The sequence below is a fragment of the Carcharhinus amblyrhynchos genome, chromosome 10 (assembly GCF_965287045.1).
Source record: "Carcharhinus amblyrhynchos chromosome 10, sCarAmb.v2.hapA, whole genome shotgun sequence".
NCBI lineage: Eukaryota > Metazoa > Chordata > Chondrichthyes > Carcharhiniformes > Carcharhinidae > Carcharhinus > Carcharhinus amblyrhynchos.
This window is the reverse complement of record NC_137333.1, coordinates 44,718,949-44,741,434: the sequence shown is the minus strand read 5'-3', so window position 1 is coordinate 44,741,434 and position 22,486 is coordinate 44,718,949. Positions and strand designations below refer to the sequence as shown.

The 22,486-nt window shown below is 41.4% G+C and overlaps 1 protein-coding gene across 2 annotated transcripts in view; it reads left to right on the top strand.

Annotated features, from left to right (window-relative positions):
- arhgap42a (Rho GTPase activating protein 42a) overlaps positions 1-22,486 on the top strand; it is a 314,844-nt gene that overhangs the window by 217,730 nt on the left and 74,628 nt on the right. For both annotated transcript variants that reach the window (XM_080196954.1, XM_080196952.1), the window contains 4 exons: positions 1,038-1,148; positions 10,582-10,686; positions 14,885-15,014; positions 21,110-21,210. In XM_080196954.1, coding sequence (XP_080053080.1) covers positions 1,038-1,148; positions 10,582-10,686; positions 14,885-15,014; positions 21,110-21,210 — 447 coding nt within the window. The remainder of the gene's footprint in view (positions 1-1,037; positions 1,149-10,581; positions 10,687-14,884; positions 15,015-21,109; positions 21,211-22,486) is intronic.

The window sequence follows — 22,486 nt, the reverse complement described above, 5'->3', positions numbered from 1 at the left end:
GGATGGCACAGTGATTAGCAGTGCTGCATCACAGTGCCTAGGATCTGGGTTCGATTCCTGCCTTAGGTCACTGTCTATGTGGAGTTTGCACATTCTCCCCAAGTCTGTGTGGGTTTTCTTCCACAGTCCAAAGATGTGCGGGTTAGGCGGATTGGCCATGCTAAATTGCTCCTTACTGTCGGGGGGACTGGCTGGGGTAAATGCATGGGGTTATAGGATAGGACCTGAGTGGGATTGTGGTTGGCACAGGCTTTATGAGCTGAATGGCCTCCGTCTGCACTGTAGGATTCTGTGATTCTACATTGGAACTATAGCGATGATTAGCTGTTAAGAATCATACTTCGTCATATTTAAGTATTTTAATTGGTAAAAGTCATGTTAATATTTTATTATATTTTAACTGTGTTCTTAAGTAAAATTTATTTTAATAAAAGTTTCCTAGTGGGTCAATTGAATCATACTTGGAGCAAAACATTTCATACTCATCCTGATGCCAAACTTAGAGTCTAGGCTAACTTTGTAATATATCTTGGAGTTTCTGATCTGGTCCCTAAGATGAGTGAAACATTTCTAAAATAATTCATACCAAAATAAATTCTGTTTGTGTTGGCTGAGCAGTCATTATTGTGAAATAACTAGGAAAATATAGGCAAACAATTCAGGTGTAAACCTATGATGATAACTGGAAGGTAAGTCAGGCCCCTTATTGTGATGAATATAACAAAGAGAACACAAAAACCAAGTCAGATGTGCTGCAGAAATAGTTAATGGGTGAAATAGCCTTCAACAGTTTCAGTTGTTGTATGAACACGTACATGATTTTGAAAAAGTAGGAAAATGTTAAAATTATGCTGAATGACATAGTATTTGCAAAAGTCAATCTGGAATTATATTTGGATATAATGGAGAAAATGCCAAGATATATGTTCAGCCATTTACGTTGCACCAGCATTCAATCTGATGAATTTAAATTTTTTGAAGTTTCAACTGAAGTGAATGGCACTCTGAACAAAACACATTTTTTTTCCTGTTTACAGGCTGACACACAAATTGACAAGGAAAGACAGAATTTTTATGAAGCTTCATTGGAGTATGTGTTCAAAGTTCAAGAAGTTCAGGAAAAGAAGAAATTTGAGTTTGTTGAACCTGTAAGTCGGAATCATGAGGCATCTATGCTGGTCCTCTGAAGCTGCAATTCACTACAGTTCTATGACAGTTTCCTTTTCAGTTAATCCAATTCCCTTTCCAAAACTTCAGTTGAAGATGCCTCCACCATGTACTGATGCAATGCATTCCCAATCCTAACTTCTCGTTGAATGAAAAAGAATTCTTAAATGTTGCCATTGTTTCTTCCAGTTAACGTAAATCTGTGTTGCCTATTTTTCAGAGTCCTTTCACCACTGGGAACAATTACTCACTATCCCTCCTGCCCAGACCCCTCATGATTTTGAATACCTTTCTCAAATATCTTGTCAACCCTCTCTTCCCCAAAGAAAAATTTCTACATAATTGAAGTTCCTCATACCTGGAGCCATTCTGATGCATCTATACTGTACGCGCTCTCATGCCTTCACGTCCTTTATAAAGAGTGGTGCCTAGAACTGGACGCAATATTCCAGTTGATGCCGAAACAGTGTTATTTACAGGGTTAACATAATAATCTTCACCTATAATTTATATCCCTATTGATAAAGTCCAGGATACTGTCTACTTTATTAACCACTCTCTGAACTTCTGCTGCCACCTTCAGTGACTTATGCACATGTACACCCATGTCCATCTGCTCCTGCACCCCCTTTAGAATTGTATCCTTTAGTTTATATTGGGGTAAATGTTTCTTCCCATCTTGGCATCATTGAAAGCTCCATTGATCTCGGAGCAGACATTTCTGGTCTTGGGCCAAGCAGACCAAAACACCTCTCCAATTGTCTCACTGCATTTTTCCTATCAAAATGAATCACTTGAAATTGTTCTGAGTTAAATTTCACTGTCATCTATCCACCCAACCCACCGACTTGTCCTTTGATGCTCTACACTGTCAACGTGGTTTACAATGCTTCCAAATTTGCGTATCGTCCATAAAATTTGAAATTGCACCCTGTACACCAAGGACTGGGTCATTCAAACATATGACGAAGAGCAGGGTTCCTCACACTGTACTCTAGGGAACTCCAGAATAAACTATCCTGCAAATCAAAAACAGTCATCCATCATCATTCTTTGTTTTCTGTCACTCAGCCAATTTCATTTCCATGTTGTTAGTGTCCCTTTTATTTCATAAGTTCTAACTTTGTTCATAAACATGTTATGTAGCACTTTATCAAATGTGATTTGGAAGTCAGTGTACACTGCATCAACAGCATTACCCTCACCTACTGTCTCTGTTACCTTATTTAAAAAGATCAAGAAAGTTATTTGAAGTATAGAAGCATAGACCTGCATGCACCAACCTGGACATCTGATGCACTGGTTTCCAGGAATAGCTTGAAGTTCAGGGCAGTGGTGGAGAAGCACTTCTGTGGCTTTCATGTGATGGGTGACTGTTAAGGCGAGCATTGCAAAATCCATGCGGTGTGAGGAGCTGTGTTAACACCTGCAGAGCTGCTGTAATTGGGCCAATAGCTGTCAGACCTGGTGCTTGTAACTGTTACTGGAGCCTGGGTAGAATGTCAGCAATAAATCACTGAGCCTGACTAGTAGACGGCTGGCAGGACAACCAGAGTGACATCAGTGGGGTTGGGATTTGACTTAATATCAATCCCTCAGAGGTCATCCAGCAAGCAGTGGGAATGCATGTAACATGTGCCCCATACCAGCAGTGACTTCTGACCTCGAGCCCCATCCAACTCTTACACTTATGCAGGCCCCCCACTTATCCCACTGCATTGCAGAGGCTAAAACCTCCCCACACTGCACTCAGTGGTTTGGTGCTCAGTGGTACTCACCTCCTATCTCTCCTTTGCTATTGCTGCACGTGAACCATGTTTTTATAGAGCAGTAGTAATTCACACCCAGTGAGATGCCACACCAGAGAGATGCAAAGCATCCAGGAAGGGGGCAGCATGCGTGCTGAACTCACTAATGATTTTGAAATCCAGTCAAATTGAAGTTATTATATTCATTGAGGGTTCTACATTATTTTGGCTGTTTTGTTTGTTTGTAATTGATGAGTTCTTGCTAATTTTCTTACTACAAATATGTTAACTACATTCTTAATTAAACCTTGTTTAATAAAAATTGTGCGGAGGGTGTGGAGAGTCTACAGAAGGATCTAGATAGGCTGGGCGAATGGGCCAGGAAATGGCAAATGGAATTTAATGTTGGCAAGTGCGAGGTGGTACACTTTGGTAGGAATAATGGTAGGAAGGATTATTACTTACGTGGCGAAAAACTGCAGCAGGCGACGGTGCAGAGGGACCTCGGGGTCCTTGTGCATGAGTCGCAAAAACCCAGCTTGCAGGTGCAGCAGGTGGTCAGGAAGGCGAATGGGATGCTGGCCTTCATAGCGAGGGGGATTGAATATAAAAGTAGGGAGGTCTTGCTGCAGCTGTATAGGGCATTGGTGAGGCCGCAGCTGGAGTACTGTGTGCAGTTTTGGGCGCCGTACTTGCGCAAGGATATTTTGGCCTTGGAGGGAGTGCAGAGAAGGTTTACTAGGCTGATGCCGGAGTTGAGGGGGTTGAGCTATGAGGAGAGGCTGAATTAACTAGGCTTGTACTCGTTAGAGTTTAGAAGAATGAGGGGAGATCTCATTGAGACGTATAAGATGATGAATGGGATGGATAGGATAGAGGTGGAGAGACTTTTCCTGCTCAGAAAGGACAGTAGGACTAGGGGGCACAGCCTCATAATAAAGGGGGGGCGGTTTAGAATGGAGTTGAGGAGGAACTTCTTCACTCAAAGGGTGGTGAATCTCTGGAATTCTCTGCCCGTTGAAGTGGTGGAGGCTACCTCGCTAAATATTTTTAAGATGCGGGTTGATGGGTTTTTGATAAGAGAGGGGATTAAGGGTTATGGGGAGAGGGCGGGAATGTGGAACTGAGTCACGACAGATCAGCCATGATCTTATTGAATGGCAAGGCAGGCTCGAAGGGCTAGATGGCCTACTCCTGCTCCTATTTCTTATGTTCTTAAAAGCTCCCTAGTGGTCATTTGAATCATACCCAAAGTGAGACCTATCATGCTTATCCTAACCAAATTCAAGCTGCAAAACATATGATCCAGGTGAGCTCCATGAAGCCCTTTGGAGTTTCTGACCATAACATATGTCCTTCCTTGAAGAAGGGAGGACTGTGCAGGTTTTAATGTGACCATTTAGTGCTAGGGCTCTGCATTTTTGCATAGGTTTGTGCATGATAAGGATCAAAAGGATCAAACCAACTGCAAGCTAAGTAGTGCTCTTTAATTCAGCTCTGGAACATCAAGGAATATTGATGAAACATAATGTCTGTAAATAAAAAGGTGATGGGGCCTTCCAGACCACAAAGGATATAAACACAATAAGTTCAACAAAAGTGTTAGCAGCTTACATGCTGGAATCTGATAGCTATCAGCTTATTATGGGCATGTCTGCCACAACGTACTCCTGTTATAGACTCTGCTTGTGGATCAGTGATATCCTAGTCCTCATCAGCTACATCCTTGTAGGAGGAGACACCTCACTCCTCAGTATATACCTCAGGCAAAACACCCCCCCACATTGTTGCTCTGTGTTTTTATTCATTTAGAAGATATGGGTGTTGCTGGCAAGGCCAGCATTTATTACCCATCTCTAGTTGCTCTTAAAAAGCTGGTGATGGTGAGCTCCTTGTTTGAACTGCCTCCTTGAACCACTGCTATCCCAGACATGTAGGTACATCCAAAGTACTGTTAGAAAAGCAATTCCAGACTGTGACCCAGTGAATGAATAGCAATACATTTCCAAGTCAGGATGGTGAGTGATTTGGAAGGAAACTTCCAAGTGATGGTGATCCCAGATATCTGCTGCTCTTGTCCTTCTAAATGGTGGTGATCGAGGGTTTGGAAGGTGCTGCCTATGAAACCTTGTTGAGTTTCTGCAATACATCTTGCAGCATATGGCTGCCACTTTCCATTGGTGGTGGAGATATTTAATGTTTGTGGAAAGGGTAGCATTCAAGCAAACTGCTTTGTCCTGGAAGTGTCACGCTTCTTGAATGTTGTTGGAGCTGCACTCATCAAGGCAAGTGGCGAGTAATCCATTACAATCCTGTTTTATGCCTTATCGTTGGTAGACAGGCTTTGGGGAATCAGGAGGCAAGTTACTTAACCACAGGATTCTGAGCCTTTGACCTGCTCTGATAGTTACAGCATTTATATGGCTAGCCCAGTTCAGTTTCTGGTCAATCGTAACCACCCGCCCCCCAGGATGTTGATAGTAGGGGTTTCAGAGTAATGGTAATATCATTGAATCTCAAGGAGAGATGGATGAATTGTCACTTGTTGGTCGTTGCCTGGCATTGTGTGGCACAATTGTTACTTGTTGTAAGTCCAAGTATAGATATTGTCCTGGTCTTGCTGCATTTGGACTTGGAAAGCTTCAGTATCTGAAGAGTTATGAATGCTGAATGTTGTGCAGTCATCAGTGAACATCCCCACTTTTGACCTTATGATGGAAGGGAGGTCATTGATGCAGCAGTTGAAGATGGTTGGGCCTAGGACATTACCCTGGCGAACTTCAGTAATGTGCTGGAACTGAGATGATTAACTTCCAGCCATCACAACTATCCTCCATTATGCCAGGTATGACTCTAACCCAGAAGTGGATTTTCCCCCGATTCCCATTGATTCCAGTTTTGCTAGTGCTCCGTAATGCCATACTCAGTCAACTGCTGCCTTGATGTCAAGGGCAGTCGCTCACATGTCACCTCTAGCATTCAGCTTGTTTGTCCATATTTGAAACAATGCTGTAACTCAGGAGCTGAGTGACCCGGGCAGAACCCAAACTGAGCATTTGTTGATGATTAAGTGTGGCTTGATAGCGCTGTTGATAGCCCCTTCAATCACTTTGCTGATGACCAAAAGTAGATTGATGGGGTGGTAATTGACGAGATTGGATTTGTCCTGCTTTTTGTGTTCAGGGCATACCTGGGCAATGTTGCAGGCTTAGATGTTCAGCCTTTTAATTGATCACAACTTTACCCTTCAAGTAGCCAGATCAAGTCATGGAGTTCTCTTAACCAGCTAGTTTAATGTAAGTCATAGTGAATAACCTGGAAAGCCACTAGTCAGTGCCCACAACTTGCCAGAGTTGAATTCTGAAATACACAGGGCAGTTAAAGTTTCAAATTCAATTACAAGTAATTGGCATATACCAATCAAGATATAGGAGTTCTCTATCCACTCTGTTATTGATTAAGGTCACATCGTTCATGGTACAGATATTAAAACCAATCACAATTACTTCATGCTTGTTTAATTATAATATCCTATCAGTGTGAAGACTTAATCATGTTCACTGAACTAATTCATCAGTGTTACAAGTTATCATTGATGTCTTAGTTTGTGTCTGCTCCTGTGGGTATCAAGCCCTTCTTCCAGTTCCAGATGTTTGATTTAATGAATTCTCTCAACCTACAGGCTTTGGTGCTTATCTGTGAAGACGTTTATAGTTTTTTTTTCCTGATAGCAGCTTATTTGATTTTTAAACTTGTGTTTCCACATTGCTGGGTAGATGCCAATAGCTGCACTGGAATGGCGAGGAGTGTAACAAGTGCTGGAACACAAGTCTTCAATACTATTGCCAGTATTGTCAGGATCCATAGACTTTGTGATATTCTGTGCCTTCAGCCATTTCTTGATATCATATGGAGTGAATTGAGTTAACTAAAGATTGACATTAGTGATGCTGGCAACTTTTGTATGACACCAAGCTGAACCATCCACTTGGCACTTATAGCTGAAGATTGTTGCAAATGCTTCAGGTTTATCATATGTTCTTCAAGGCACATCCTACAACATGATTCCTGACGCAGTGTGCTGAGTTTTGGAGTGCCCCACTGAACAATCCAAACACCTGAATTTATATTTAGGAGACCCATTGTCCGCTCAATCAGGGATCTAATGGAGGCATATGCATCATTGCAGTTCTCCTCAGCAGCACTCTGCGGACACTGAATTGGCACCATCAGCCTTGTTTGGGGGTATCTCTTGTCCCTGAGGACCCAGCTGTGCAATTTTCAAGGTCCTTCAAAAACCTGCACTCCTGCGAGTGACTCAGAATGTAGACATATTAGAGCCTTTCAGTTGCTATAAAGAAGACATGAGTGCTGCTCCTTCACAAAATACCTTTATTTCTTTGATCCATCTCCATACAAATTCTCCACCAAAAAATAATGCCACACATGGCTCCTTTATATATGAGTGACTTCTATTGAATAATTGACATCAAATTAGGACTTAATTAGAAGGTCTGTTAACTCATTCCTAACACACCCTGGGTAGTAAGCACACACACACGCAGGATTTGCCTTCTGTGATCATGAATGAGCTGTATGTACAAAGAGTAGAATCCTTTTCTATTGATGAATGTAACAACGTATGTTCAAGGAGCTCTCAAAGCCATACGTGCAGTCAATTGTGGCTTGCACTTGCAGGCAACCTCAGAATGCAATAAATTCCAGTGCTCTTGCAGTCTTACTTTCAGGGTCCAAGCAGAATTGGACAAATTTTTGAGCTCCCCTGAATATGGCACCTGTCACTTTCTGGATACACTCATGTGTCAGTCAAAAGGAGATGCTGCCAGGTCCTCAGTGGACCCCTGAACAATCCACTGGGAAAAAAATTCAAGGCATTGTGATCTTCAATGACACGGCTTGAAATGCTCTCCAAGTCCTTGTGGCTGCAATCCATTTTAGAGAAGCTAGCAGATGTGAGAAATCATGTCTTAAGGTAAATAAAGGTGCTTCCTGCATTGCCTTTTATTCATTTTTAGATAAGAACAACTTCTGTGATACATCTCTATACGGACAAATGATTGCAATAGATCCTGTTTGCTAACATCTTGACCTTCTTGAATCTTCACTGTCTCTTGCTGCTCACACAATTGTTGCTCCTAGCATTGTGCCAACCTAGCAGGCCAGTGCTAAGCATTTTGTTAAGTCTCTGTCTTGAGATGGCATCCCCACCCTAACCCTTCCTTGTGAAGGACATCCTGGAGGACCAGAGATGGGTGTTCTACTTGTACATACGTGATTGTGTTTGGTGATATTGCACATTGACTGGGGTGATGATAGCCATGTACTCAGACACTATTCAGCTAGTCTTCATTACTCTTGGGAATCAATAGGCAGACCATTGACTTGACAAGATGGAAGGACTTATCACGTGAGCCCTTGTCAACCATGACTATTTATCAGGGAGGTAGGATTCTTGGCGTTAAGAGTTTGCTACCATCAACCAGCAGCAGATGGCCAGTTGTATAAAATCAGCTCTGATGAAACATTAGCTCCATTCTCTCTCCGTCGATGCTGTCAGACCTGCTTCGATTTTCCAACATTTTCTGTTTTTGTTTCAATTTCCGTAGTATTTTATCTTTATCGCACAAAATCAATCAATGCCAGTTCCAATCCTTGATAGATTCTTGCTGGAATGCAACCCATTAGTCATGGAGCAATGCTGTTTTATTAGGTTTTTGAACTTTTAGAGTAGTATTCAGCTGAGCCTGGTTCCCCAGCCACCACAATTCCTGCTGCTGGAGGGACTGCAAGATTCCACCAATCATGTTCTGACTTTTGCAAGTGTGGCCCAATTGAGTATGGTCAGCACTATTTAATACCATCAGTCACTGGGACTTGTGTATTATGCAGCACTCATGAATTATCAGATAAACTGTTTCAATAAAGCCATTTTTAACTAATCATATATCACCAAATAACCCAGAGCAGAGTCAAAGTAGGGCATTATTCCAGCTTGAATGAATATCATCAAGAATTGATTACCTAGATTGAATGATTTTTCTTTAATGTACTGTTTGTGGCAGCTTGTTGTGATTGCACTTCCAAACTGTTGTTTTGAATGTGAAGTGCTTTGAGAGATCCTGAGGATATGATAAGATGCCACCATATATAAATCCAAGCCGGTTTCCTTTGCCCAAGTTGACGAGAACTATGGAACCTGAAATAGACCGCATACCAAATGCAAAATTACGCTAATGACAGGTTATTTCCTGTGAGTGGAACTGGATCTAAATTGCAGGAGTCTCTTGAGTGTGTCACAAGGATCACAATGTCTATAAATGATGTGTGGTTGATGATAGAAACAGATCTGTCTAAATTTGCAAATGGCATCAAATGTTCATGGGGGCAGATTTCAAACAATTCAGAACAGACAAACAGATTAGCATGAGATTTGCTTAAAGTGGGCTAAAAAGTGGCATATTAAATTTAAGACAGACATATGGAAAATAATGAGGCTTTGTCAAGGAAATAAACTGGGAATTTTAAAATAAATAACTCTAGACCAAAGGATACAACTGACAAGAATCTGGGGATAGCTCACTGAAATTTAACAGCACAGTTTGTGACTGCCTGAAGCTAAATGGGTATTGAGATTATTGAGTATCAGAATACAAATCATTGGAGTAGCGATGGATCTGTACAAAGCACACTGAGGATCACATCTGTGTGTCATTTTGTGACAGAATTTGAGCATTAGGAGCAATGCAGATAAAAGGGCAACCAAGCTGACACCTAGCTTACAATAACTGAACTATGAGGAAGGATTGAGGAGACAACGATTGTTTGCTTTGGAGAAATGAGGATCCAGAGAGATGCTAAGATCTTGAAGGGAATAGAAAAATGTTTGTCATTGTCTCCAATCCCAAAAGGGAACTTTCAGAGAGTTTAGATTTAACAACAAAACAAGCAAAGTGGTGAATGTTTAGAATGGAGAAGATTTAGGGAGTTCTGAGTCCATTCCAACATCTAATCTTTAATACTGCCAAAACTGGTCACTTATTCATTGCTGTTTGTGGAACATCATTGTGTACAGGTTGGTTGCCGGCCTCCCCTACAGACCTGGCTGTAAAAATACCTTTTTTGGGTAGGGTTTTTAGGATACCTAAAAAAAAAGGTGCTTGATGAAAGTTGTTTCTTGCAACATGAACACAATTAACTTTGCTAGTGACATGTATCATTTAAGTTAATATTTTTGCTTGTTATTGAATGGTTTAATTTAAATTTAAACATAACACACAACATGCTGCATTACAAACTCCATCAGTGTCAAAGTATTTGATTTATGTGAAGCATCTTGTATCTTAAAAATTTGTATAATTAATCTTGTATATCATGTGGAAGTTTTCTGTTTAAGGAGGTTTTTGGGATAGATTTGAAATAATTAAATGGCATTAACAAGTTGGGTACTTTAATGTCCTATGCAAATATGAAAATATTATCTATTAATCCTGATAAATGGATAAGTAAACATAATTTCAAATATATATTCTCCCAGAAGCATCAGGAGAGAGCACGATGGGGTAAATCTTATGTTTTACAATTTGTTAACAGATTACACTATCATTTGTATTAATTGTTCTGTGCAAATCTGCTTATTTTTCCACAGCTGCTTGCATTCCTTCAAGGGTTATTCACATTCTACCATGAAGGATATGAGCTTGCACAGGAGTTTGCACCTTACAAACAGCAGCTACAGTACAACCTGCAAAATGTAAGATATGTTCTATTACAAAACATGGTGCATTGTTTAGATCAGTAGTGCACGATAATACCATGATTTTAAAAGGGGACAAATCAGGAAATAAGAATTAGTGATGCCAAACTTGGTTTTAAAGCCTGAAGAGTTCAATAGGAAAGAATAACTCGGAAAGCAAGGAATTTTGCAATATTCAAGTTCATGGGAATTGTTTCAATTCTCACAGGATGTAGAGAGGAAAAAGGTTGTATAGGATGGTATATTTGAAACTTGGAAGGAACAAGAGAGAAAGTTTACTGGAGAACGGAGTGTGGTACTATCAATCAAATAGAAAATTGTAAGAAAGGCTATGATGGAGAAACAAAAGTTTAAGTCAAAGTCCTGATTTGCTGTGTAATTGTTTAGCTAAATTAAAACATGTTTAGCTTGAGGAACAATTTTAGCCTTATTTCCTTAAGCTCAATAAATATTTCAAATGAAGTGGCCTGCCTTATTCCTTTGTTGGTTTTCCTGCTCCTACAAATTGATACCTCAGTGGCTGCAGCATGGTTGATGGACTTTTAATGGTGGAGACTGCAGGTTGGCCTTGGAGGATGACCTCAAGCAGATGTGGACATAGAAGGTGCAGCATCAAACTGCACCATCCCATTGTGGGCAATTTAGAAGTGAAAGGGTCTTTTTTTTGTTGCTTCCTGGAGGAGTCTTTATAAAATGGACACAGGGGCTGGAAAATCCTGCCAGCCGGCAGTATCTTCTGGTCCCACTGAATGTGACCCCTCAGTGCAGGTTCCATGGTAGTGTGGCCGGCAAGCAATGCCAATAGCTATTGACTTTGGCAGGGCTGGAAGATTCCAACAGTGGCCAGTGGCTAGCTGCCAATGCTACTGAAAAACATGCCACTGTGGGTGGGGTCAGAAAATCCCGACCAAAGTAACCAAGTATGGTATTCAGCAATTCACAACAGATGTGAAAGAAAAATTGTACACTCTTCTGAGTTTTACATTGGGCATGACTGATTTATATAAATATGCCTTATTTGGATTAATAAACTATTATTTCAAATCAAAATATTTGGGTACTTTTTAAAATAGCTCTGGGGTTCGTATTGGTGCTTTGAAGGTCTTAGAACAGTAAGCCCTATGATGTGCTTAGAATATTTGTTCAAAAATTTGAATTGTTTCTTTATATTTCTGGACCTCAATCGGAACAATTTAGCAGAAAAATTACTTAAGTATGGTCTAAAAATAAAGAATGGAATGAATTTGTTCAGCTCTCTCACGCCAAACAAAAATTCTCAGTTTTTGAGATCAAGTGCAGTTACAAGTGGCTCCCACTGGCCAGGATGGCACAATCCTTTTGGTTTACATTGGGCACTTCACATCTGACAATGTTGTATAATTTAATCTTATCTATAACATACAGAAGTATTCTGTTTAAGCAAGGTTTTGGGATAGCATTTGAAATTCTGCGGTTTGTGCCTCGTTAATTATACACAGGTGAGGTCCCCTCCAAACCTCCTAGCAGCTGGTTCCACCCATTGTCAGCTGAAGGATTTGAAAGTCCTGACACTATATTTAAATACCAGTCCAGCCCACACATACACTGCAGACTGTCCATTTGTCTTCACTAAATAGAATGTCACCAACTCAGAGGAAAAAGCTCAATAAGTCTGTTCTTGATTTAACCCCCCCTGAAGACCTTTGAGGTGTGCATGCTCCACTTGGATCCCCCATGCTCTATATTTAGGTTCATTGTGCATCCCCTCCTAGTAAACAGTGTGGAACTGCTTTGACTCCCTTGTTTGAGTTTTTCATGCAGTCTTGTCAGAGTCCAGTTTCCCTCCCCTTGATCCTCCTTCTACCTTCCGTTTTTCATCGTCTTCATCCACCTCCTTGCCCCTCTGTATGCCATTGTGCACCCTCGCCCTTCTTTCCCCCTCCCTGATGCTTTGCACAGCTCTTCTTCCAATTTCCCCCCTTGACTTCATCAGACCACCCTGATCAAACTTTGGATCTTTGTTGTCCTGGCTGCATGAGCCCTGCAGCATAGTGCTGTCCAGATGCACACTGATCTGTGGCACAAAAGGGAAGGCAACCCCTGTACTCCCCAAACCCAAACGCAGTACTGGTCCAATTTGGTTACACAGGAGGGTCAATGGGTCCAGCATACGGTGTCGTCCATGAGGACTAACTCGGCATGGAAATGGAGGGCAGGAACTAATCTGCCCTGGAAAAGTGGTACAGTGCATCAGGAGCAGGTATGGTAGTACAGTACTATGGCAAAAAGGGATTGTCGCTCTCACCTCCAAGACTGTTCTGAACTGAGGAACAATTTGTGCATGCCTCTTCTGATTTGGGCTTTAGACTGACATAATTTCCTACTGGGGTGATGAAAGATTGAAAGGACTGATGGGAACTGGCAGCCAGTTGTTTTAGTGAGCATTCATGAGATGCCAATGGCATTTGTGCCACCAGTCAGCGGGCAGAGCTATTCACTATTAACCTGCTATTGGGAGAATTGCATTGTGATTTCACACCAGTGGGTTTTCAACCATTTGGCTTCCGCTGGATTCTCCACTCCCGTCCGCCACCAAACCCACAGTGGGCAGAAAAGAAGAATGCCACCCGATAGGTGATGTGCGCATTTCGATCACCTATTTTCTCACTATTTTGATTATCCATATCCTTAAACCTGCAGTCTAATTTGATCTACTTAGAGCTATAGAATCATCGAGGTTTACAGCATGAAACAGGCCCTTCGGCCTAACTTGTCCATGTCGCCCATTTTTTTCTTGTTTTTCTTTAAATTATATTATAATGAATTTTGCTTGCACATTAGCAAATAGCTCATACACAACTAATAGTAATGAAATCGAAGAAATTTGTATTCAGGTTTTTACTATGATCCGTAGTTAGTGCCATAAAATTCCTGATACTTGAGTCGTGGAATATAAAGTAAATTTTCAGAATTTGCCAATGATACTATTCTTGAAGGAGTGCGAAAAACCAAGGATGCCAGGAATGAACTGCAGCAGGACGTTGATAGACTAGCAGAATGGCAGTCAAGTGTTAGATGGAATTGAAAAGAGTTCAAAATGATGCATTTTGGGAGAAGTGATAGGGAGAGACAATTACAGACTTAATGGCAAAGCTCTAAAGAATGCGTAAGGACAGGGAGACTGGGAAGTGCATGTGCATAAATCTTTGAAGGTGACAGGACATGTTGAGAGAGTAGTTAGCAAAACAAATGGGATCTTGGGTTTCATGCAACCTATTAGGTCACAAGAGTATTTCTCAGTTCTGATCACTACATTTTAGAAAAGATGTGAGGGACCTTGAGAGGGTGAGAGAAGTTACCAGTCTAAGGGATTTTCGCAGTAACCTCACTGCAGTGTTAATGTAAGCCTACTTGTGACTAATACGTTAAACTATGAAAGTTTATTTATGAAAAATTTTAGCTACAAGTTTAGATTGAAAAAGCTGGAGCTGTTTACCTTGGATCATAGGAGATTGGAGGGAGATTTGGTAGGGATGTTTTGATCAGTAGATTACAAAAAAGTTTCCTTAGCTTATTGTAGAAGCATTAGAGGCACAGATCTAAGATTTTGGACAAGACTTGCAGGGGGATGTAGGGGAAGATGTTTTTAAGCAGCAAATGGTAATGTCTTAGAATTCACTGCCCACCAGGTGATGGAAACAGAATCGATCAATAATTTCAAAGGGAAATTGGATGAGCGTTTAAAGGAAATAAATTAGCTGTGATTCAGAGACAGAATGGAACTAACAAGTTTGTTTTCCTGATAGCAGGTCTGAACTTGATGGGCCAAATGGCACTAAAGGACTAAGACTCCACACTTGTTGAAGTTAATTTTCAATGCCAGAGAAGTGGTTTGATAGTAATCATAATGTAAAAAAGGTACTTAGGAATAATTTGATTTAAGTTCTCTTGTGAGTTCAGTCTGAAGATACTGAACCTTTATGCTGTTAATGTTTAACTAGAAATCCTGGAGATGAGAGGCACTTTATTCTAGCTTACAGAGGAGCAACACATCTTTGGGATAAATTTTCTGATTCTTGTGTTTAACTGTGTGGATGTACCTTCCAAAAAATTGCTGTGTGATTTGCACTGTTAACCTTGAATATTTAATAAGTTTCATCATGCTTTTGATTGCTAAGGTATGAAACCTATTACAATGATTTTGTTTTATCTTAAGACCAGAAACAATTTTGAAAGTACCAGGCAGGAAGTGGAAAGATTGATGCAGAGAATGAAATCAGCCCCTCAGGATTACAAACCTCCCGGCCAATGGACAATGGAAGGATATCTCTATGTACAGGAAAAACGTAAGTGCACAAAAGCTGTTCTTATTGCTAATTTTTGCATTTTGTTATGATTTCAAAAAATCAATAGGTCTTATAACTATTGGTGTTCTAGTAGAACACAATGTAGAAGAATCATAGAATCCCTACAGTGTCAGAAGGAGGCCATTCAGCCCATCAAATCTGCAGTGACCGTAGTCCCACCTAGACCCTATCCCCATAACCCCACCTATTTACCCTAGCTAGTCCACCTGACATTCGGGGGCAACTTAGTATGGCCAATGAACCTAATCTGCACATCTTTGGAAAGTCGGAGGAAACCGGAGCACCCAGAGGAAATCCACGCAGACATGGAGAGAACGTACAAACTCCACAGATAAGCACCCGAGGCCAGAATTGAACCTGGGTCTCTGGTGCTGTGAGGCAGCAGTGCTAACCACTGTGTCACTGTACCTGTTCACGTCTATGTTATTGGTTCAATTGCAGTTCAGATTTATGAGATAAATGTCTTTTCACTTAGCTGGTCAATCAATTATAAATTAAATACATTTGAGCAGCCTCATCCCTATACTACCTAGGTGGAGTGTTGGGCAGGAAGGTGTGTGTAAATGTCCACAACACTGAGCTTTTCATAAGCAACAATTCCAAACCAACTACATCAAACAACCGTCCAATATCTCACATAAAAATCAACAAGTTATCCTTAGGTATTGTCTTTGAGCCAGTATTACAGGTGCTCTTGCTAGTATTCCTGTACAATGCTACCACAGCAGGAAAACAGCCTGGCTGTTGAAAGAATGCTGAATTCCAACAGAAGAAACTGTAGGTCCCCTTTCAGGATGTCCTCAAATTGATCTGGCTTAGGAGGTCTGGCTTTGGATTGCAATACCTAAACATAGGTGGAAGCAGCGTAGGTTGGCTGGCAACAACAATGCCACAAGTGGAGGGGCAGTGGTGGCAGGAGAAATGTTGTTCTCCTGAAAGAGACAGCATAATCCTGCTGTCTTTCCTCTGAGGCAGCACCTCCGTAATCCTAGTAAAGCTGTTGGAGGAAAGATTGCTGAACTGCTGTGAGATCCTTTCAGTTCCTTCGAGCACTGATATCTGTAGTCACTGTGGTAGCAATCTGAGTCTGCGTGGCAGTAAACTGCACTTGTGTTCACAGCAAGCTTCAAAGTTCACGATCTTAGTCTGAACTTTCACGGTAACACCCTGATGTTCGATTGCATCTGCTAAAGTGAAAGCAATGACAATGGCCATCAGATGTAGGGTCCTATTTTACCATTTTGATCCTAAGTCCTGGATGAACTTGAAACTGAGAGTGTTTCAGATCCCGCTTTTTGACCCGTTCTCAGGCGCCCCCATGCACACACTGCCTAAAAATAAATCAAGGACTCTGAATCGTGCTGCAGAAGTCTGTGGGCAGGGCTTAACACGCCTGAAGTCTTGCAGCTCTGGCACCTCCAACTGCGCATGCCCAGGAAAAAAAAGATAGAATGCTGCTCCCCTGCCACATCCCTCTTGAACTGGATATTGCCTCTCCTGCGCCCCCATAGATATTGCCCCACCCCCACAACATTCCTAATCCCCTTATCCCTCCCCACCCACCTGCCATCCAGACTGATTGCAGGCCCCTACCCCCTTAACCCCATGGATCTCAGGCAGAGTGGCAATGGACCCCTCTTCCCCTCCACTAATTTCAGGCATAGTGGCAATGGACCCCCCTCCCCCCCCCCGCAATCCCAGTGATCTCAGGCAAAGAGGCAGCAGACCTCCCTTCCCCTCCACTGATCTCAGGCAGACCGGCAGCGGACCCTTCTTTGCCCCCAGTGATCACAGGCAGAGTGGCAGTAGACCACCCTCCCCCTGCCCCCCACCGATCTCAAGCAGAGTGGCAGTGGTCCATCCTTCCCCTCCATGTGAATGCATTTAAATGGCTGTCACGCCTGTTTCGGGCACAGTCCCGATTGCGGCCATTTTTGGGCCTTGGTAAAGGGGGAACCGGCACGAAGACGGGCCTGGATCACGCTACTCGTCTCACGCCCAAGGATGTAACGTAATGCTATTTTTGTATCGTGTATCGTGTCCACAAGTACTGTCATGGAGTTGGTCACCAATCCCATGATGGAAAGAAATGACAAGCTCTGCGCTAAGCACTATACCAAGTTGATGCTAGACGTGTCCATTTCCCTTGACAAGCTTTCTGGCAGGGCTGCCAAGTCTCCAAGTATTTCATTACACAGGTCCACCAGCCTCTTTCTGTACTTCCTCCATAGAAGTCCTCATCTGAGTTGTGAGCAATATTAGTGCGTAGCCTCATCCTCCAATGAGCTGGTGAGCTTGATAGATTGCTGTCAGAGCTTCTGCTATCCCCATCCTTACTTTCCACAGCAAACTAGTCTAAGAACATGAGAAATAGGAGCAAGAGTAGGCCATCTAGCCCTTCGAGCCTGCCCCGCCATTCAATAAGATCATGGCTGATCTGAAGTGAATCAGTTCCACTTTCCTGCTTTCTCCCCAAAACCCTTAATTCCCTTGTCTATCAGAAATCTATCTACCCATGACTTAAATATATTCAACGAGGTAACCTCCACCACTTCAATGGGCAGAGAATTCCAGAGATTCACCACCCTTTGAGTGAAGAAGTTCCTCCTCAACTCTGTTCTAAACTGCCACCCCCTTTTTTTGAGGCTGTGCCCTCTAGTCTTGCTATCCTTTCTAAGCGGAAGAATCTCTCTACCTCTACCCTATCTAGCCCCTTTGTTATCTTATAAGTCTCTATAAGATACCCCCTCAGCCTTCTAAACTCTAACGAGTACAGACCCAGTCTATTCAATCTCTCTTAACCCCCTCATCTCTGGTATTAGCCTGGTGAACCTTCTCTGTACTCCCTCCAAGGCCAATATATCCTTTTGCAAATACGGGGACCATCCCATCTACATCCCATCTGGACTGAGAGAACTGTTAACAGTGAATGACAAATCCCTAAACGTGCTTCATTTGCAGTGCGGAACAAATGTCCAGAATTTTGTATAGTTGGTTTTTGGTTGAATACTGTATTGGTGAGAAGAGCAATTTAGGTATGCAAACATTTACAGCTCTATTGTAAATATGTCATTAATGGATAGTAGTAATGGGTTCCATAAACTTAACCTTACTTCTGGTATCCAAATGAAATAGAATACTATTGTGCATTATTTAAGCACTTTAAATATTTTTACATTTGAATATATAGCAGAGAGGGTGCTCCTGATCAATTGTGAATTATTGTTCCCACTTTGTAACTAACCTGCATGTAGAATCCTAATTATCTTTATCCCTTTATCTTGATCCACTTATCCATTTTTTCCAGTTTGGTCTTCATGTGCTGTATTATAAAAAAAACGGCCTGGATTTTTGCAATGACAGAGAATCTCTCAGTTCTTGTGAAAAGGATGAAAGAGACTAAATCTGAGGTCCTGTCCCTGAACACAACGCCTCCCATTTTTGTAGGGTTAAGAGTGGGCCCGCATCACGATTTATGCGTGTGTTTCAGGAGGCAGCTGCCCATATAAAACAGAAGCTACCTCCACTCATGTCTAATTTTGTTGACCTCGGTGTGAACCAAGTGTATGTAGGCTAGACCTGGTAGGAGCAGGTCTGAATTTTTTGGTTTGTAAGAGATAAGAGCAGAATTAGGCCACTTGGCCCATTGAGTCTCCTCTGCCATTCAATCATGGCTGATATTTTTCTCATACCCATTCTCCTGCCTTTTCCCCATAACCCCTGACCCACTTATTAATCAAGAATCCATCCATCCCTCTTAAATGACACTCAATGACCTGGCCTCCACAGCCTTTTGCGGCAAAGAGTTCCACAGATTCACCACTCCCTGGCTGAAGAAATTCCTCCTTATTTCTGTTTCAAAGGATCGTCTCTTTAGTCTGAGGTTGTGCCCTCTGGTTCTAGTTTTTCCTACTAGTGGAAACATCCTCTCCACAGTCACTTTATCCGGGCCTCGTAGTATCCTTTAAGTTTCAATAAGAGTCCCCTTATCTTTCTAAACTCCAACGAGTACAGATCCAGGTCTTCAACTGTTCCTCATAAGAAAAGCTCTTCATTCCAGCACTCATTCTTGTGAACCTCCTCAGGACCCTTTCCAAGGCCAGCACATCCATCCTTAGATACAGGGCCCAAAACTACTCAAAATACTCCAAATGGGATCTGACGAGAGCCTTATATGGCCTCCGAAGTACATCCCTGCTCCTGTATTCTAGCCCTCGTGACATGAATGCTAACATTGCATTTGTCTTCCTAACTGCTGACTGAAACTGCACATTAATCTTAAGAGAATCTTGAACAAGTGATTCCCATGACCCTTTGTGTTTCTGATTTCCTAAGCATTTTCCCATTTAGAAAATAATCTATGCTTCCATTTCTCCTTCCAAAATGCATAACCTCACACTTTTCCACATTGTATTCCATCTACCACTTTGGATAATTGGGGATCCCTTTTGGAACTTTAGGATACCCCTTTGGATGTGGCCCTGGGACAGCTGGGGAGGTCAGATGTCCTTTGAAATTGTTAAAAATAGGCACAATTGTTTGTAAAAAGTGCATAAGCTCATTGGAATTGTTAAAAGTGGCCACATAAACAAAAGCAACATTCAAAAATAATTAAATGGACTGTCAAAAGGGGTTGTCAAACTGTCATGGTATTTAGAATTCCTGCTCTTCATATCTTTGAAAAATATGTTTGGCGTGTTTAAAAAACTTAATTGCTTTCTATTTCATTCTGTCTGTTGGCATAAGCTGCTGCATGAGTGATTTCACAAACTCTCATTATCACAATAGGGTACTTGTCATTTCACAATTTGGGTGACAGCTCCAAGTAGTTATAGACTTTGAATTGGGAATATGTACTCTCATGCTTGCTTTTATGAAATGAAAAACAAATTTACGCAGTATAGTGTGCACTGTTGGTCTCCTTGTTTAAGGAAAGATATAAATGTGATAAAAGCAGTCCAGAGAAGGTTTTCTAGATTAATGCCAGAAATGGATGGATTGGCTTTTGAGGAAAGGTTGGAGAAGTTAGGTTTATATTCATATAATTTAGAAGAGTAAGAGGTGACATGATCTAAACCTTTAAGATCCCGCGGAACATTGGCAGGATAGATGTGAAAAGGGTGTTTCCACTTCTGGGAGAATCTAGAACTAAGAGTTACTGTTTAAAAATAAAGATCATTCATCTGAGAGGAGAATTTTCTCTGAGGTTTGTGTGTCTCTAGAGCTGTCTTCCTGGAAAAGCATTGGAAGAAGAGTCTGAATATTTTTATGGCAGAGCGAGATCAATTCTTGATTAACAAGGGGGGAAAAGATTATCAGGTTCGGCAGGAAAATGAGGTTGTGGTTACAATCAGATAAGTTATGATCTTATTGAATAGTGGATCAGGCTGAAGGGGTGAATAGCCTATTCTTGCTCCTAGTTCTTACGTCCATACAAACTAAATGTTTGTGCTTATTGGGATTATGTAATTGAATGTGGATGTAGTAAATGGATTTTTAATGAATTACTATTTTTCTAAAAATACGATATGCAATTGTATTACTTCCTATCAGTATCGTCTGCCCATTGTGGATACTGGGTGAGCTGACATGATGCTATCTCGGCAAAGGATAGTGTTGGGATTCATGGTTGGCATGAATTGAACCTTAGTTGGCCTAGGGGCTATAAAGAGTCATGGGATTTGGGCAGAGGGGCATGGAGTGCATGAGGTGCCATGGAGTATGTGTAGAGAGGCATGGGCTTACATGAAGATAATGAGGGACCATTGGGGTGAGTAGAGACACATGGGTTGCCAAGGAGAATCTGAGCTGTCCTGGAGAGGGCATGAGGAATGTGTGGGGATGATGTAAGGGATGAGTGTTGGATAGCTGTTTTAATGTTTTTTTTTAAATTGTTAATACAGTGCTGGAGCACAAAGGCAGGTCTTCCATGAGATTGAATTTGCCAAGTCAGGAAATGTCCTGACTCTGCACCCGACCCAGGAATGAAAGTCCAGTCTTTGATGTAATTACACTGTTACTGACATTGCTCCATTAAATGCAAGCTGGTTAACAGCAGTTCTTTCTTTTTTTAGGACCCCTTGGGTTTGCGTGGATAAAACACTACTGTACCTACGACAAAGCCACAAAGACATTTTCAATGACATTATGTGAACCAAAATCAGGGGGGAAATTGGTAAATTCAATATTTTATCTGATACAAATGATGAAAAATTGACTTTTGCTTATTATAGTATTGAAGGATAATTTGTCTTTTGTTCTCACAAGGGCATGTTTGATCAACTTTAATTAGGTTTCTGCAACATCGTAACTGAAATGGTGTTTTGAAAGGCACAATTTACATCTTATTGAACTGTAATCATAGTAACCTATCCCTCTACATCTATCCAGGTTAACCAGCATCACTTGCAATGGCTTTTCTTCCCACTCCTGCACATTATCTCTGGAGTCCCCCAAGGATATACCTTTGGCCTACTAATATTTCTCATCCACATGATATACCCCAGCAACATCATCTGAAAACACAGCATCATGTTCAAGATGTGTGCTGGTAACACCTTGCTTTATCTCATCACCACCTCTTTCAGCTTCTGACTGGTCATACTGCTTATCCTACCTGTAATATTTGATCAGCAGAAGCTTTTCCAACAAAGTGTTGGGAAGACCGAAATCAGTGTCTTTGATTCCTGCCGCAAAATCTGTTCCTGAACCAATAAATTGATTCCTCTCTCAGGCCACTGTCTAAAGACTCACCAGGTTGTTTGCAAACTTGACATCTTATTTGACCCTATGCATCTGGCTCCATATATTTTCCATCACCAACAGCATCAATTTAAACTTCCAAAGAATTGCTTTTCTCTATTCCTGTTTCAGTTCCTCTGCTGTTAAAACCTTCTTCCATGTATTTGAGGTATCTCAGCCTGATTATTCTAATGCTCTCCTGACTGGCCTCCCAGAAACCCAATAATCCTTCAAGATCATGGCATTCTTCCATTTCAGGGTTCTTGCATGTTCAGTAAATTTCATTGCCCACAGTCGGTGGCCTTGCCTTCAGCTGCGTGGGTCCAAAGCTTTGGAATGCCTTCTATAAACACCTGCCTCTCTACAACTCTCTACATTTAAGTTGTTCCTTTCAGACCTACCTTTTTGACTTAGCTTTTGGTCAAACCTCCTTGCCTGGCTTAGCGTCAAATTTTGTTTGGTAATATGTTTGCAAAATATCTTCTGATTTTTTTTTACTATGTTAAATATGCAGTATAACTGTTGTAATAAAACAAGTATGCAAAGAAAGTTTTGTGTTTTCACTTAATTTTTGTCAGTCCACAATTAGAAATTGATATTACAAGTGTTTGTATTAACCTTTTCAACAGAATTAGGATTGTAAGGTTTGTTATACATTGAAAGGGTGGACAATATAATCCTTTTCTGTGGAAATATTGATTTATGTAAGT